This window comes from Chelonoidis abingdonii, chromosome 1 (assembly GCF_003597395.2).
Source record: "Chelonoidis abingdonii isolate Lonesome George chromosome 1, CheloAbing_2.0, whole genome shotgun sequence".
Classification (NCBI taxonomy): domain Eukaryota; kingdom Metazoa; phylum Chordata; order Testudines; family Testudinidae; genus Chelonoidis; species Chelonoidis abingdonii.
The window spans coordinates 33,094,025-33,112,332 of NC_133769.1; the positions used below are offsets into that span (position 1 = coordinate 33,094,025).

Consider the following 18,308-nt stretch of genomic DNA (forward strand, 5'->3'; position numbering starts at 1 on the left):
CTAACACGGCTGCTACTCTGAAACCTTTCAGCATTTATATCTAAACTAGAACAGTATTAAATTTTGGGGTTATGTGGCATGCAACAGGGTCTCTAGTTTTAACTTTCTGCTGCTTTTCAAACTCTGGAAATAATTCCAAATTTTTAGTGTTAATTCAGAGAGTTTTACCAATTTATACACTTTTCCTTTCACTTTTCTCTTTTTCTTAACACATTCCAGAGTCCTTTGTTCCAGACACACTGTCCTTCCGGTCAGAAGTACTGGGCAGTACTTGCCTCCCTTTATTAACCAAGGCCAACTCTTTGGATGGGCAAATAGCTTACCTTGAAATGGCATGTGGTATTATTTCCCAAGGGCTTGGTATGCTGCCTCCTCACTCCTCTCACATGTTGCCCTAGGAAATAGGAGACCGATTTAAGTACGATGTCAGTATCTAAGAAGATATACATTAGCTTAGCATGCAGTTTTGCAAGCCCCACCTGAGATTGTCGTCTTATCCTAAACCAGTTAATCAAACTGTGGTTTTCTTCATTCTCTGTTGCTAGGTGCTCAAAATTAGCTGCAGACTCAAATGTCCAGATGCTCATTTTTGTACATAGTATTTTGATTGTACTGAACTTCTTGTATTTTTAACTTCTTTAGATTTATGCTTGCTAGAATGTGTATCATATACTGCAGGGATCCTAAACGTTGTGCAAAAGTACATGGCAAGAAAAAACACCAGATGCCTGAATTGTACCATTTACCATAAACCAAACCATCAAGCCAGAAAATTACTGCCAAAATTACCCTCCTTGACCAACAGTGAACAATATCCACCATATTAAGATATAGTTATATTAAATAAGAGGCATTGTTGTCTAATAGCTAAAGTACAGGAGTGGGAATGAGGAGGCCTAGGTGCTCTAGTCAGTGAGGACAATGGCCAACATCTTGTACATCTTTTATCTTTTTTTTAAGTACGAGGTTAAGATCTCTGCTTTGGATGTTCGATATGAATGAGTAAGAAATGAGACTTTGGAGGAATATAGCCTTGAGTAAAGCTGTTGCCTTTTACTCCTGGGGGAATTCTGCCTCATTGCGCTTGTGCAGAATTCATGGACTCCACAGATTTCTTTGCTTCCCCGCAGAAAAATGACTCCTGATGATGAAGCAAAGGGAAGCCGCAAGAGTGGTCATGTGTCCCATCCCCGGCAGTGCAGGCAGGTTGGTTTGGGCACCCAGAGCAGATGATAGAGACATAACTGCTGGGGCTGGGCAGCCGTGTGTGTGTGAGGGAGAGAGACTCTGTCCCTCTTGCTCACTATTGTGCCATACTCGGCGTGGAGGGGCCAGGCTTTGGGGTGTTTCTGAAGAGTAGGCGTGGGGCAGGCTCTGTTCCCTCAGGCAGAGCAGAATGTGGCAGCCTGCCTGATTAGTGAATTATTGTGATTGTTCTTAGTGAATTCCCCCTGGACTATAAAACAGGTGCAAAAAATTTTAAGGCTTCTTTATGTTGCCAAAGTGATGTAAAGGAGCCTTATTGTAAAGGACAGTATGGCCTTGTAAATACTTATGGTGCTTTAGTGTTTAGAACTGGTCTAAATGTTTGGAATGAAAAAGTTTCCTATCAAAATGTGCTCCATGAATGGTTTGCTGCGGACCTTTTGGGAGATGGTCAGTAGCCAGTATAAATTGTGAGTTTAATTCCCCAGCCTTCACTTGCTCTTCAGTTGCCTATGATGTAATGCTGAGCATATGGCTGCGTATATTTGTTGACTAATATCTGGAAGTTAAAGGGTCAACATACATTACTATTAGACAAAGGGGGTTTGGTTATTTCTTTCAGTGTTCCCCACTCGCATTCTCCATCAATTTTATTGTAGTTTAAATAAATTACAAAAATAATTGAAACCAGCTTGATGATAATGTACAGATTATAACATGCAAAATTTTGCAGAATTTTAAAATACTGGTCACGGAATTTTTAATTTTTGTGTGTGCAGAATTCTCCCAGGAGTAGCCCTTAAACTAGTCTGTTGCTTTTAATGTAGTGCATTGTCAACTACCATGCTCATACTATAAGCTGACTTTGTGACTGGTGTCAGTAGCCTTAGTATTAAACAAGCAGAAGATGCATTGTTTCTAGTCTAAGGAGTTTGCAATTTGAATTTGAATGCAGACTGAAGCTGAGGGATGATGCTTATTGTGAAATGTTTTTATACATACTACCCTTTAAACCCTGAGTTGGCAAGTTACTGCTTCAAACCACAGAATGTTGATGGTGATTTGAGGCATATATGCCACCAACTTCCTCCTCTTACCCCCTTCCGTTGCTGAGCCTTCACTCTCTTGGCTCTTGTGATGTTGTTATTTCACTAGTTGTCATAAAGTCTTAGACCTTGTCTTCACTACAAAATTTAATTGTGTTTGAATGTTTACTACCGTGATGCTTCCTACAACTCTGTATACAGGAACACTTTGTGGTCAACATCATATCAGCTAGTCCTTATTTTGTCCAAGCTAGAGAGGAGCTCAACTGCTAATGTGAGAAATTAGCAGAAAACTATTCTGTGTGGGAATCTCTTTGCCGGCTTTCTCTACATATCACAAAGATGCAAGAAAGGGCATAAGCCTGATTTCTGCCTGCCTCCCTCCTCCACTTCCTTTTTAGAGAGCAGTTTTCTTGCATTTGGCCACACTGGCAAACCTTGCTAACTCCTTTGTATCCTGAATTACTGGTAGCTTTGCTCCGCCTTCCTGGTCACTCCCAGGCATTCAGGGATGTATTACATATTTGATATAATTCAGTTTTGAGATGTACTACTTTTTAAACTAAGAAAAAATAATCCCGATGATAGCTTCCAGAATCTTGTATAGTGAGGACTGAGTTGTAGCTCTTTGAAAGCAGTGTCCTTAGAGATTTCCTGATATGGTTCTGCTGGCCAGTGAATATTTCTGCTTGGTATGACATCCTGTTCTGTGACATTTTGCAGTTTGATGTGTGGCATGTTGTGGCACAGTTCCTTAAACAGCCCTGTATTATCTTTTACACTGGGAGTTGAGGATTTGTCACTTGTAAGTGCTTGATGCCAACTGCATAATTTATAGCTGATGCTCAAGGGTGTGGCTTTTTCACACCCCTGAGCACTGTAGCTATGTTGACCTAAATCTTAAGCGTAGAGTAGGTCTGAGTTTCTTAATGTCTTACAAAAAGTAACAAATGAAGTTTTGTAAAAGCTTTGTAAATGTACTAGATGATCCATATTTACAGATGAGGAAACTGATACTGGGATACTAATTACTTGTTCACATTCACCTACAGGGTTAGCCAATAGGCTAGGTTTCAACAATGGTTTTAAACAGGGTGGATTGATTTTTTTATTTTTTATTTTTTTAAATCAGTGATTTAAATCACCAATTTTAATCATGATTTAAATCAGCTAGCAGGGAACCTTGATTTGTAAATCACAGACTTTAATAATTTTCCTAAAGATAAGTTGATTCTCATTGGTCAATAACAATTAAAATGTGTTGCTTTGCAACTAAATATAGCCTTTACTCTAAATTTGGGGCTTCTTCTCTAGCCGGGAGGATAGTATGATACTATCAACACATCTATGTAATTGCTTAAATAACTTAACTTACATATATTGAGATTTTTAATTTTTACATTTTATTAGAAAATGGTGAATGATTCATTTCTTATTTTACTAGATTAATATCTTGAGACTTGTGTCAAGCTCTACTAGGATTAGGATTAAAATTCAAATTCAGTTAATGATCAAAAACAGTTTATTTTTCTAATTTAATAAAGCTACCTTTAAAGTTGCTGGATACATAAGGGAAATCATTTTTTGGCATTAAAAACTGATTTATTAAACAAAGGAAGTATCTGTAGTTTAATGTATTGAAGTGCTTGTTTCTGGTAATCATGTCCTTCTGCAGTTTAGAACTAGTAGATCTGATCCTCTACACTTAGTTTGTATTCATAAATTGGAAGAGGAAAACAACCTTGCCTGCTTCTTAAACTTCCGGGTGAGATTTCTTAACTTTTGAATGAAGTAGTCATCGAACTGAACTAGCTAAATAAACTGAAATGAAGAAAATAGTTTTTCTGAACCTGCAAAAGAGGCTACTGCTATCAAAAGTTGAGTTAGCGCATCAGCAAACTGTGGTTCCTAGTTGCTTAGCCATTGATTTCCACCAGTTCAGCGGTTTGACTTTCTTTAAAACTTGGCAGAAAATGTACTCTTTAAATGAAGTACAAAAAATATTAAATTATTTTAATAGATTATAATAAATTTAGGCCTTAACAGGTTATCAATTTCAAATTTTAATTTTAGGTTTATTTTTTTTAAAAAGTAACCTTTGTTTAATTGAAGTAAAAAAATCTGATTTCTTTTTATCATCAATTTTTCAGTCCTGGTTTGAAGCCTTGTAAGAATGGAATCTGTTATATTACAGTTCATTAGTGTGAGATTCAAGTTCTGCATCTTTATAACTCCAATTAAGAAAATATGTACATTTTAATAAAATAGTACTGTGATGGTTCTTGAGGTACCCAGGACTGAGAGTCAGGTTTCATGAAAAATCATAGAATATCAGGGTTGGGAGGGACCTCAGGAGGTCATCTAATCTAACCCCCTGCTCAAAGCAGGACCAATCCCCAGACTAATTTTTGCCCCAGATCCGTAAATGGCCCCGTCAAGGATTGAACTCTCAACCCTGGGTTTAGCAGGCCAATGCTCAAAGCACTGAGTTATCCCTCCTCCCAAAAACACCTGCTCAACAAGATAGCTCTTCAGTGAATGGATGCACAGAGGGTCTTTCTCTGCTCTCACATACCGAATCAGTCTTTTGTTTCTGTTCACTAAGAGCTTGTCTATGTTACCCGCTGGATTGATGGGCAGCAATTGATCCAGTGGGGGTCGATTTATCACGTCTAGTCTATATGTGATAAATTGACCGCCGAGTGCTCAACTCGGGTACTCCACCAGAGATAGTGACACCAATCAATCACAAAGTCTGTTATAATGTTTCTTGTTACGTTCAAATGGCTTTGATTGTTTACAGTTGGTTTTCCATTGAGTGCTTGGGGATAGGGCAAGGGTAGGCAATTGAACCATGTATTACAAAATTTGCCTGCCAGAGACAGATAACTCCCTCCCTCACCAAGACACATTTCCTGGATCACTCACTCAGTACCATAAGAGTATAATTTTCAATATTATCCATATACACATCTTATAACTTGTCAATACCCATAATCATGACAGGCTTTCAGTAGAGCCTTATAAGCAACTCTTTTTGGATAAATACCAAGAAACAGTGTATTAGGTGTAGTGAGTTTCAGGTCTGATATAGGACTTGATCACAGAGAATAGTGAACCCTTTTGCCTGTGGGCACCAATGGGCCTCTCTGTTACAGGTACATTGACAGGGTACTTAAAGTATAAATAATTCCTAACAGTGCAAATGTATATGCTGTGTATGTTATGAATAAATCGCTGATCTGCTTTTAAAACCTTTGGATGGGATACAAAAGAACATTTTAAAACATGCATCCGACGAAGTGGGTATTCACCCACAAAAGCTCATGCTCCAATATGTCTGTTAGTTTATAAGGTGCCACAAGACTCTTTGCTGATTTTAAAACTAAATACTTATAATTAGTTTTTAAACATTTAATTTAGTTTAAAATTTAAAACAGTTCTGTTAACTTGCTGAATTACTTGACTATATTTAGATCATATTATACTAATTTGGTTACTGGATTTTATTTTTGTATGAAATGTTTCATTTTTTTCAAAAGTACTCATGTTCTCACTTGAGTTCTGAATGTGTACAGGTAACTCAATCGTGGGCTAAGAATAAAAATTCACCTTTGCTTTACTTATAAAATGAATACTATAAAAGCTTGCATCTGGCAAGCATTTAATACCAGGAGTAGCTCCAAGAGCTTACATCCAAAAGCAATCTATAGGGTTTGTGCATTGCTAGTTGTGATTGCACGTGGTGTTTTAATTAACCATCTTGCAAAACAGAAATCTGTCTTCCTTGTAATTTAAGACTATTTCCAGAAACATAGCATCCTCACCTGCCTCTTACTATGAAAGTACATCTGTTCCTTTGTTGTTTCATGTTGTGCAAGCTGCTGCTGCTGCTTGTTAGAAGCCATGCATTCTTCTTTGATTTTCACATTCTGCAGTATTTCCAGTGCTTAGTTTATGTAGCCGCTGCTGGTGATGATGATGATGATGATGATAAATCACCTCTAAAAGATGCAAAAGCCTAGAGTTTTTGTCCTGCAGCATCGTCTTTTGGACACTACCCTCATTCCTGTAAAAATACCACAAAATAGCCCTGCTGGTTTTTTATTGCCTTTCTTGCATCAGGATTGTAGATTTTCTTCCTTCAGGATTATGTCTTGATGTTAAAGTATTTGCATATACGCAAGAGAGGATTTGTACAGAATGGTAGTCAGTGCTTAGAAAATCTGTTTTTTGTTAAGGCTTGTCTGTGTGCTACCGGGGGTTACATTTGTATAGCTATGGAACTGCAGCTCTGCCTTTGTGGCCCCATAGTGTAGACATACACTACTGCAATGGAAGTAACTCCTCCTGTAATAACTGCACCTCCCTGAGCAACAGTAGCTAGGTCAGCAGAAGAACACTTTCATCAACCTTACTGCGTCTGCACTGGTTGTTGAGATCAGCATAGCTCTGACACTCTGGAATGTGGATTTTTCACAGCCCCGAGACCAGGACATAGATTGTTGCTTGTGTGCATATTGGATTTTGTTTTAAATGGCCATGTGTCAAATTAAAGGGAAAAGGGGGTTATTTGAAATGCACCTCCAGCCAGCAAGAGGGAAGTGAAATGATTGTCATGTTGCAGCAAATCTAGAATCTTTCTTGGCAAGCGCACTGAGTAAACCTGTCTGAGGGGGATGCTGTTATTGATTCATTATAGTAATTCTAATGCTGAATAAGAGCATTGCTGAGTTGTTGGCTTCAAATGCTTACACATTTTTTCCACACAGCTCTTTGTTTACTGTTTTTGAGGTAAATTGAAGTATTTAAATGACACTTCAGGAGAATCTTCCTTCTGAGTTGTCAATGTATTTTTTTTTCCCCCCCCTCTCCTTTTTCATAGGCTGGTCCAGGGACCATCAACATGGCATCAGGAGTCCAGGATTTTAACAGAACAGAGTCTGATAGATTAAATGAGATCAAAGGTCACCTGGAAATCGCCTTACTGGAAAAACACTTTTTACGTAAGTAATAAAGAATGCTCTTGAATAAGGAATGTCCACGCTTATTGAAATATGGCTTGGTGTGCATGGAGAATAGGGAAGTATGGAAAACCTGTTTGGCAGTGGCTGAGGTTTTTTGATGTATGCTGTCTTTGTTTGGGTTTGATGCAAGATGTGTACCACATATGAGGTGATCTGAAGAAAAGTGATAAGGGTTTTTTTTTTTTTTTTTTAAAGCCTCATCAGAATAATTTAGTGGTGGTAGGTTTTTGTAGGAAAAAGGAAAAAACAAGTGTTTCTTTCAAATATTTTATTTACTGTTTGGAACTGGTGAATGTTTCATATATATTGACATCTGAGGGTATGTCTAAAATAACTATGTGCTAGTTTTTCCCCTTATTTAGTTGCTTAATTACAAGAAGGGTGAAAGAAGATTTTTCTCTTTTAAAAAAAAAAAAAAAAAAAGTCAAATTAAGCGTTTCCTTAGCAAGTGCCCTGCTTTGCCAGAAACGTCTTAAAATATGTATGTTTTCCTCTTTTAATTATATGGAAACTGTTACCAAATGTATAATATTGGTGGTCCATAAAATATCAACTTAGTGAAATATAGGCATAAAAGAATTCCCATTCATATCCAGAAGTTACGATATTGTGGAATAGGAAAGCTGTAGGAATCTGACTGCACTTCTACATTAGTAACATTGGAGTTCAAATTTGCCAGGAGGTTACATTAAGGCAAACATTAAGGATGGGAGTGAAAGGCAAACAATTCTCTTTTTAGCTGATATTAAGAGAGTCTCTTCTGACTGATCATAATGTTTTAGTGCTGATGTGTTGTTAAAGTTGATGTTCTCGCTCAATTGCTTCCCTACAAGAGGCAATTTTAATTTACTTTTTTAAAACTTCAAAATATTAAGTTTCAAAGAAAAATTCACAAAAGCCCGTGACCTGTCCCTGACTTTTACTAAAAATATCCATGATAAAATGGGAAGGGATTGCCCAGCCACCCCGCAGCTGCCAGTTCTGGGGCCCTCACCACCCATGAGAACTCAGCTCCAGGGTCCCCCTGCCCTCTTCCCAGCGGCACAGGGGAGCTCCAGAGTCTCCCTGCCCCTTTCCCAGCAGCGGTGGCTGGGGTGCTGCGGGGGTCCCCCTGTCCCTCAAGGTGGCGAACAGGGAGCTGCGGGGGTCCCCCTTGTCTGCGGCAGCTGGGAAGCTTGGGGGATCACTGCCTCAGGCAGTGGGGCTACATTACAGCTCCCTGCCACTGTGGGAGGTGGTGGAACCCTGCAGCTCCCAGCCACTGGGGCTGAAGTCACAGAGTTCTTTGGAAGTCATTGATTCTGTGACTTCTGTGACCTCCATGACAAAATCATAGCCTTATTCATGACATCCAGGTAGATCAGTTTGCCCCCACCCTTGTAAGAAACCCCTTGTCATATTGCCAAAGCAGCACCCTTGCTTATGCTGCAGTGACAGAATCTTGTCCTGTCTGAGGTTGAGTAGCAGCCAATTATGGATACAAAAGGGGACAGGATAGTAAACTGGTAGTGAAGAAATCACCAAAATCTTAAAATACATTTCTGGCCTGATTAGAATAATCTGGCTGCTGGTCTATTGTACCAGACCAGAATTTATTTTTCTGATATGGTTCCTTTCTCCTTTCCATTCCCTGCCCCACTTGCTTATTCTCTCTAGAGTAAACAAATGCTAAGTGTTTTTTTTCTAGATTGTGGTATGAGCCCAGGTAATGGTGAGCATCCTATGGTACTAGCAGTGTTTGGTTGCCTCCAGGAGGAGATACATGCTGAATAGAAGAACATGATTGAAATGTGAAGTCTATTTACTTTATCCTTGGAGGATAAGTTTCAAAATGGAGGATGAGAGTTGGGCTATCAAAAGTAAAATATAGAAAACAGTAAAGGGAGGCTTGTCATGCAGCTGTCTGCAAAATACATCTTGTATAAACAGGGAATTTCCTATTTTGAGAAGTAAGATAAGTGGATACTCGCTTCACCAATATTTCTTAAGTCATTTATGTATAAACAAAAAGTGCTCTGCTATTGCGTCTCATTCCCCTTTTCCCCAAGGAAGCCTACAAGAAACTAGTCAGCTAATAATGACAAAGGAGGAGGATGTTTGGGGGATAGTTCATGAATAAACAAAAGGCAGCCCCATGGAACTACCAATATGTGTGCCAACTTTCAGCCTTTGAACCCTCTGTCTGTATCTTTTCCCTTCCTCCCCGTCATTACCTTTCTCCTTCCAGATTGTAAACTAGTGTATTGTAAACTACTGTACACTACTGCAGGCTGAATAATCATTCTGTTTGAACATAGGGAGCTTATAGTTCAGTGTTCCCTCTAAGGTGCACGGCCACCCAAGAGTTAATCAAGTGCTGAGCACTTGATTAGCAGAGCTGCACACATCCAGCGACTGTATTCAGCTACCCCTCCCGCTGCTGCTCTGCAGCCATGTTGCTCCTGCCCTCTTCCTTGGAGCCCCTGGCCAGCTGCTCCTGGGACTCTCCTGATTGCTGAGCAGAGGGGGAGAGTGTGCTGATGTCAGGGAGTCTACCTCCCCCTGCCCAGGTACCCCATCTCCGCAGAGGCAGGAGGGACAGGACTTGGGAGTTAGATATGACTGCTAGTGCTGAGGTCTGAACAAGCCTTCAGACTGGTGATTTGCCTGACTGCTTAGAGAGAGCACGGTCTCTCATACACTTCCCCAGCAGCCAGCACGTGCTCTCGCGCGCGCACACTCACTCACACACCACTCTCACTTTTTCTGTCTCACACACGTCTCTGTAATTTTATTCTTTAAAATTGCGGTTTTAGTTTTTTGTCTGGTCTATGCATTTCACAATTTTATTTCTTTCTTTAATTCTTTGAATAGTGAGTTCTAAAATGCTTAATCTGTCCTGGCTGGAGTAATTATCCCAATGGTAACTTTTTAAAAATATATATTACATCTTGGTGTGTTTTTTTTCTACTCGTAGTGCACATCTGCACATTACCTGGATATTGGTGGACATGAATGGAACAAATTAGAGGGAACATTGTATAGGGCCATATTTTTTTGCGCATTTCCATTCCATATAGCATACTGGAGGATGCACAAATGATGCAAGTGGAGCAGAATTTTGACCTGTTGTTAGTTTTGACTTTCACAATAATGTAGATCTTCATGGCAATGAACCTGATGTCACAAACACAGGACTGACTTAGATAATAGACCAACAGAAAGAAACTGTGTTGTGAAAGAGAAATATCTTAGAACATCTTTACAGTTAGCAAAGAAGTGCTGATGTCCATTTTTTGTTAAAATATATACATCTAGTTAGTAGTACCAGTGAGGGTCTCTTTCCAAAACAATTTTTGTTACTTCACTCACTGTAGGTGGAAAAAGCAGATTAAATGGCAATTGCAGTTTCTTGGTTTCCTTAAGTGTATATTTATACTGGATTTTATTTGTGATCAAAGACCAAGACTAATGTGGGACACTTCTTTTTTCTTTTTGAAATATTAAATGCAGAAAAGACAGGGTGTGTGGAGGGAATAAAGCAGTGGAGAGGATGGTGGAAGTCTAAGTCAGGCCATATGAGTGGCTTACGCTAGTACCCGGGTGTTCCTGGGTTACCTTGAGGCGCTTGGCACTTGCTCCAAGCAAGTTTCTTGTTCACTTGTTGTTGTTAAATAGTAATACATAATTGGATGACTTGTATAAATGAGTGCATTTATAATTAGTACACTTACTGTGGTTTGCTGATGCATCCTATTTTGATGCTTAGGCAATTTTTCTTTAAGGTTGTATGTTGCCCTAGGTATCTGATACTTGTATCTGTTACATATTAGCAAAGCACAAACTATAACACCACAATATGATACTAAACTAATGCTCCCATGCTGTTTATGTACTAGGAGAAAGTCCAAAGAAATCATACTGTTTTCTCTCTCATATGTTTAGTTAACACATTTCTGTCTTGTTAGCAAGAAACCATGGGGCTGAGGTTGGGTCAGTTAGCCTTTGAAATGTGTCTCAACCTGAGTTTTAATTAACTGATTCTTCAATGCAAAACTACAAACTTCAGGCAAAGATAATCTTGAGAATTTTTGAGTAATGGAAAGAAACAAGAAATCTTCACTTTTTAGATCCCAAGTTAAGTTCATTGCACAAGAAAGAGGCAGTATCTATTTATTGATCAATATATCAGGTTTATAGAAAAGGTGCACACAATAAAGCACAAAAATGTTCCTTTGGATAGTAAATGTTTGTTTTTGTTGTCACTAGAACTGAGATGCTAAAATTGTGGATCTGCTGGAATATGGCCTTCAGTGGCTCTGTTTTTAATACGTTTCAGAGAGGTAGCCGTGTTAGTCTGTATCAGCAAAAACAATGAGTCCCCCCTGTGGCACTTACAGACTGGTCCCTAAAGTGTGACAAGGACTCCTCATTGTTTTTTCTGTTTTTAATGTTAGTTGCACAATATATCCATTCAGTTCACCAAAGCTGCAAGTTTGCATAACCACAAAGAGATGGAAGGCAAATGGTGTGTGCCCGCCCATAGTTGTTTTTGCTTAGTTTAACAAATGTCCTGGAATTAAACTTGAAGCCTAAAGGGTTAAGAGATTTTGTAAAAGCTTTGAAAATGTCTTTAAATTATTAGCATGGCCAAATAATATTTTGTTATAAGAACATGAGTCATGGAATTAGCTGGGCTAAGGGGAAAACTGTCTCCCTTCTATATAGGATACTGTATATGTTTATATGTTATATTGCACGAGTGTTCAGTCAAACCTGAATTTCTCCTTTTGGTAGATGAAGAAAACGCAATGGATGTAACATTTGATATTATGTCTTTCAAGTTCTTAGTTAAAAAATGTAACTGTTAGCTTGAATAGAACTCTGTGGATTAAAAGGATAAAAACTCTGTCCTATGGCTGAAAAGACTAAACAAAGGTGAGCCGGCAATGTATGAAATTGGGTGGATAGTTCTAGAGCGGTACTGCAAGGATTGGTGACCATACTGCTCTGAACTTATGAATATAATGACTTTAAAAGGTAAGTAAATGGCATGAGATTTGCAGTTGATTCTAAAGTTGGAATTGTGAACACTTTTTTCAAGACAAGAAAATGATACAGAAGGACCATATCAGAAACATGGACAATAAATAACAAAATCAGATGCTATTTGGAAAAATGGAAACTAAATCATGAGAGATGTTTCAGATCAATGCCTCTTGTGAGGAAGAAACTTGAGAAGCAGTAATAATGGAGAGACTAGGGTGTGGTTAAATTCACCACACATTAAACGTGTTCAGCAAAACAGTTTTGGGTTATATGTGGAGATATATTACCTAATACAGTAGGAGGATAACTGTGCCTCTCAACTCAGCTTTGGTCTGACCATACTTGGGAATATTATGCCTACTTTTGTGCACCACACTAAAAGAGTGACAAACTGAAGAAAGTTCAGAGAAGATCAACAAAAATTATCAATGAACTAGTGTGGTTAAATAACAAGGAAAGCTTAAGAGTGAAAGAAGTAGAGGTTGGCTAAGCAGTGATTTGGTAAAAAGACATAGCCTACAAAGAATTTGAGGGTGTGGAGTGAGGGTGTGGAGGAATAGTTTAGGGTGGTACGCAAAGCTGTAACTAGTCACAGAAGGAGGAAATTGAGAGGCAGGTAAACTTTAGGCTGAATATCAGGAAGAATTTGTAAAAGGTGAAGGGCCATGAGCTGCTTTACTTGGTTCTTTTGCATTTAAAAATCTTATTTTATCTACTTTGAGACTTTCTTAGTATAATTATTTTAATAGATTTGCATATTACTCAGTCTCCCATCAGGTGTCTAGATGTAATCCTCAACTCTGCATTGATTATCATGAATATCAAGGTCAGAAAATGAGTTATGTTCTTACATGCTTCATTTTGGCTTAATCTTTTAGCCCCTTGTCTCATAGAATTTACATCCCTCCACATCTTGGCTTTAGGCATCATTCAAATTAGTAGTATAATACATTTTCTCTTAAGTAATTGACTCCTGACCTGGGTGGATTGATTTAAATTACTGATTTTAATCTTGATTTAATTCTGCAAGCAGGAAACCTTAATTTATGTTGTGGACTTTAATTATGCATTGCATTTATACTTAATTTTCCTAAAGGAAGGTTCATTCTCATTTGTTGGTAACCATTACAGTGTTTTGATTTGCAACTTAATATAGCCTTTACACTAGATTGGTGCTTTTTTTTTTTTTTTTTTTTTTTTTTTTTTGCTACCAAAGAGGATACACTATATGTGTACACATTTAAATAATTATTTAGCTTAATTTACATTTATTCAGATTTTTTTTACATTTTTTATGTTAGAAAATGGTGAATGATATTACTAGAGATTAGTTTTGTGCGTGTGACATGTCAAGCTCTACCTGTGAGATGGTGGGTTTTATAGGTATGTTAAGTGACTTGCACAGAGAAATACAGGGAATTAATGTCGGAAATGGAAGTCTGGTCTCCTGGCTTTTATTCTGTTCTGATTCCTATGCAAAGCACCCACCTAATAAGGGCCCAGATCGTCCCATTCCACAGTAGGTGATTCTAGGAGAAGAATTCTGCATGTGGGTCTCCTCTTGGAGCTACCCTCAGATCTCTCCGTAACAGGAGTAGAGTTTGCTCCCAGTACTGTTTGCGCCCCCACCCTTCAGAAAAGGCCATGGGGCCTGCCTCCAAACTTGGTGGATCTCTAGGGATTGGTTAAAAACAGTGATAAAAGCACTGGGTTCTGAAAGACAAATAGGGATATTTCTGGTTTTTAGGGAAATGGGTGTTATGTGAAATGTACAGATTCTTTATAGAAGGATTTTCATTAGGATTTAATTATGAATATAATTCAACAAATGCTGACTATGTGACTGCTCATACTGGTCTTAGAGGGGCTGTTACAGAGTATACTATTAAATATGCTTAAAAAAAAACTTGGCCAAATGTTAAGAGCTCATGGAAAAACTACAGGTAGCACTAAGTTCAGGTTTCCATTATATAACCACCTTTTTGCACATGCTTATCGTATTTTTGTCATTTCTACTATGTGTAGGCGTCTTCCATGCTCGGTTTCAGATTAGATTTGACTTTAACTTCTTTGGTTTTGTGTTTTTGTTTTTACAAGTCTGAGGAAAGTAATTTTGGCCATTTCAAAGTTACAGGACAGTGAAGGAGATAATTTTTCCACTTTTTAAAAAAATAATACTTTTTTGCTTTCCAGTTCAATCTTCAAACTTTTGTATGCAGCTATCCTCCATGAAGGAGTCCCTGATAAGTTGGGGGAAGTGAAGTAAACTAATGTTGCGAATGATTAAAGAATCACTTTGATCATACTTGCTGGATATCAGTGACATGCTGTGTGGAATGGTTCGCAACCATGAGTGTCTACCCAGGGCAGACTGTCAAAAGCAGGGCAGACACCCCAACTTGTGGTATGTTCTATAATTAGATTTCACCAACCCAGTAATAAATGTGAACTCCCAAAGTACTACAATAGTCTTATAATGGAGTTTGAGGCAGTCTCCTTAGATTCTCCAGTCTTTATTGCCACCCAGACAACCTGGACTATGTGATAGATGGTCAGTTCCTCCAAAAAAATCACAAAATATTCAGATTACATACAGTTCCAAGAGACCAGTCACTCAACCAGGTTGATTTGCATCCCAGATATCATACCAGAGACAACACTGGTTATCCATTCTATAGTAAACTAATTAAAGGATTATTAAGAAAAAGGAATGTGAGCTATTGAGAGGTTAAAGCAGGTAAAAATATATGTGCAGGCAAGTCACAGTCTATAATTTCAAAAGATAGCAGAGATGCAGTGTTCTGACAGTTTCCCAGAAGTCTTCCAGGGTTACCCAGAATAACTGGAGAATCTCCACCTCTTTGTTCAGTTCTCTGCCGTGTTAGAATCTAAACAGCCAACAGAGGAAGAATTTTTCTTGTGACCGTATTTATATCTTCTCTCCAAAAACAAATCGACGACAATTCCCATTTAGGTCCCTTTTTCATGGAGCAGGGGAGGAATGCACTTAATTAAGTCTTCGATTCTTGAGCTCGCACAGTGGCTCATTTGTGTTTAATGAACAGGATTTCATATGTTGTTTGAGACTATCATTTACATTGTACAAGGCTTTTTCCCTGGTTGATGAGTTAATAGCAAATGCTTGCTATCACTTCATAACATGGAGTATAGTTGAGTGAGAACAATACGTTCAACATCCTAGTGGCATTTTATAAAACACTACACACACGTACCAACTTAACATGTAATATTTATTTTGATAATGCGAACACACAGAGAAGCAAGACAGGTTTCCAACTATGCATTTGTATGTGTTCAGTGAGGCCTAAGGCCTTCGTGTGAACTGGCACCTGATCTGCCAGTGTCACATTCAGCTAAGACACTTAGGCTATGGCTACACTTCAGTGCAGACACTTTAAGGTGACAGGAGAGAGCTCTCCCGTCGACTTAATTACTCCAGCCTCTGCAAGCGGTGGTAGCTATGTCAGCAGGAGACGATCTGTCACCAACATAGCACTGTCCACACCAGTATTTAAGTCTGTGTAACTTATGTTGCCAGGGGGGTGGCTTATTCACACCCCAGAGCGACATAACTTATACCGACATAAGCTGTAATGTGTACATAGCCTCAGTTTAACAGGGCCCTCCATGCCCTGTGTTACGTTGCTAGAGGGCTGGACAAGATTCTTATTCTCCATGTCCATCTAAACCAGATTTGCCTGACTGCCTGGACAGTTCACATGAAGAAAACTGTAATTTCTCACTCTTAAACATAAGAGATAAAATAAAGCATTAACAGCAACAGAAAATTTTGTAGTTATTGCAGTTCTAAATAGGTTCTGCAGTTCATTATTGTAGCACCTAGGAGCAATATTCAGGGATCAAGACTGCGTTTTGCTAGGTACTGTAGAAACACAACAAAAAGACTCTCCCTGCCCCATGGAGCTAACATTTTTTGCTGTGTTTGGTAAATGTCTGGAACTTTACAACCATTCATTAAAAGCTTTTGTGTCTGTCAGCCAAGATAGAAACGTCTTTTTCTTCCCCTCACCCCCACATATCACATTTACTTCAGTAAGGTTTGACTATCTAACACTATTTAGGATATCTTAAATGTTAGTAGGCAGCTTTTTTCTTTTAAAGGTGATCAGTAAGGAAAACTAGCTGGTCTTGTACCTTTTTGGTTTTTGCCTTTCACATACTGTAACTATGTTGTGTATATAGGCCAGATATATAAGTGAAGAATGACTGTAATGCAAGGCCTACAGGCTGTAAGATTTTAACTTAGCCCCACTAGGTTTAAGGATGCTTGACATAAGATGGTGACGCTATAATTTACCACATAACTATTAATTCAATTTAACATAAAGGCTACAATACGGAGAAGGCATAAATCTCTTTAACAAATACCCACCTTGTCTCCTCCTTTTTTGATTTTAGAAATAGGTTTGTCTACCCTGGAGAACTCTATCATTTGAAAATACGATGTTACAAGAGACTCACACCTAAGCAATTGAGAGGGAAGGGAATTTTAGTCACTGTTTAATGTCTCATGTCTGGAAGAAAGGGGTTGTCTTAAAGATTAAATGTCCCTTGCTCCTGAGTGCTTCCAAGACCTCCATGTCTTCCAGCAATTCTAGGAAGGCTAGATATAGCATTCTTGATATTTCTAAGGTAAAAATCAATTAGGGAAACTTCTCTTTGAGGAAAAACTGCTCAAGGCTTTTTTGTGCACCATACTGACGTGCACCAGATCCCCACACCCAGAGGAACTTTAACCCAATCAGCAAAGAATGCTTTTCAGGTCACTTTCCTCAAAATAAATACATTTAAAAAAAACGAAGGAAATTAAATACTTAACTATTCTACCATTAATGTTTCAAATTTAAACACAAATCAGAATGAGATGTTAAGGTTTTCACCGTGGTACAGTTCAACCACACTCTATGTGAATACACATGGGAAGTCCCATGTCTTCAAATCATCAGATTGTGCACATAGCAAACCTCTTATCACCGCAAGAGTTTCTGTTCCTCTCCTTTACCTGTCCCCCTACCCATTGTTTGTTTCGTTCGCTTGTGTCTCCAATTAACTCTAAGATCTTGGGGACAGGGACTCTGTCTGCAGATCTATTCAAGGGACACCATCATAAGATCTAACCACATCAACCACACCATCAGGGGCTTGTTCACCTACACATCTACCAATGTGATATATGCCATCATGTGCCAGCAATGCCTCTGTGCCATGTACATTGGCCAAACCGGACAGTCTCTATGGAAAAGAATAAATGAACACAAATCAAACATCAAGAATTGTAACATCCAAAAACCAGTAGGAGAACACTTCAGTCTCCCTGGACACTCAATAACAGACTTAAAAGTGGCAAGTCTTCAACAACTAAACTTCAAAAACAGACTCCAATGAGAAACTGCAGAACTGGAATTAATTTGCAAACTGGACACCATCAAATTAGGCCTGAATAAAGACTGGGAATGGGTCGGTTACTACAAAAAGTAATTTTCCCCTCTGCTGATACTCACACCTTCTTGTCAACTGAGAATAGGCCACTTCCACCTTGATTACATTGGCCTCGTTAGCACTGACTCCCCACTTGGTAAGACAACTCCCATCTTTTCACGTGCTGTAATAGTTATACTGCTTTCTGTATTTTTCGCTCCATGCATCTGATGAAGTGGGTTTTAGCCCACAAAAACTTAAGCTCAAATAAATTTTAGTTTCTAAGGTGCCACAAGGACTCCTCGTTGTTTTTGCTGATACAGACTAACATGGTTACCATGCTGAAATTTGTTTTTCCTGTGTGTTTGTACAGCACTTAACACAGTGATCCTGATTGTGGCCTCTGGGTGCCGCAGTAATATAGTTTTATACTGGATCTTGATATGAATGGGGAGCCTATGGAATTCACTTGATAATGGGAGTGCTGTAGTCTTGTTTCTTTGTATCTGTACCCAGGGCAGAGAGCAGGGGACAGTGCTTG

General features: G+C 38.6%; 1 protein-coding gene across 3 annotated transcripts in view; it reads left to right on the top strand.

Moving 5' to 3' along the window:
- The window catches only part of GRAMD4 (GRAM domain containing 4), a 112,043-nt gene that overhangs the window by 18,644 nt on the left and 75,091 nt on the right, over positions 1–18,308 (top strand). For all 3 annotated transcript variants that reach the window (XM_075064975.1, XM_032768928.2, XM_032768926.2), the window contains exon 2: positions 7,138–7,258. Coding sequence is in view for 2 of the 3 variants with exons in the window: in XM_032768928.2 (XP_032624819.1) it covers positions 7,138–7,258 (121 nt within the window). In the remaining variant the exon portion in view is untranslated. The remainder of the gene's footprint in view (positions 1–7,137; positions 7,259–18,308) is intronic.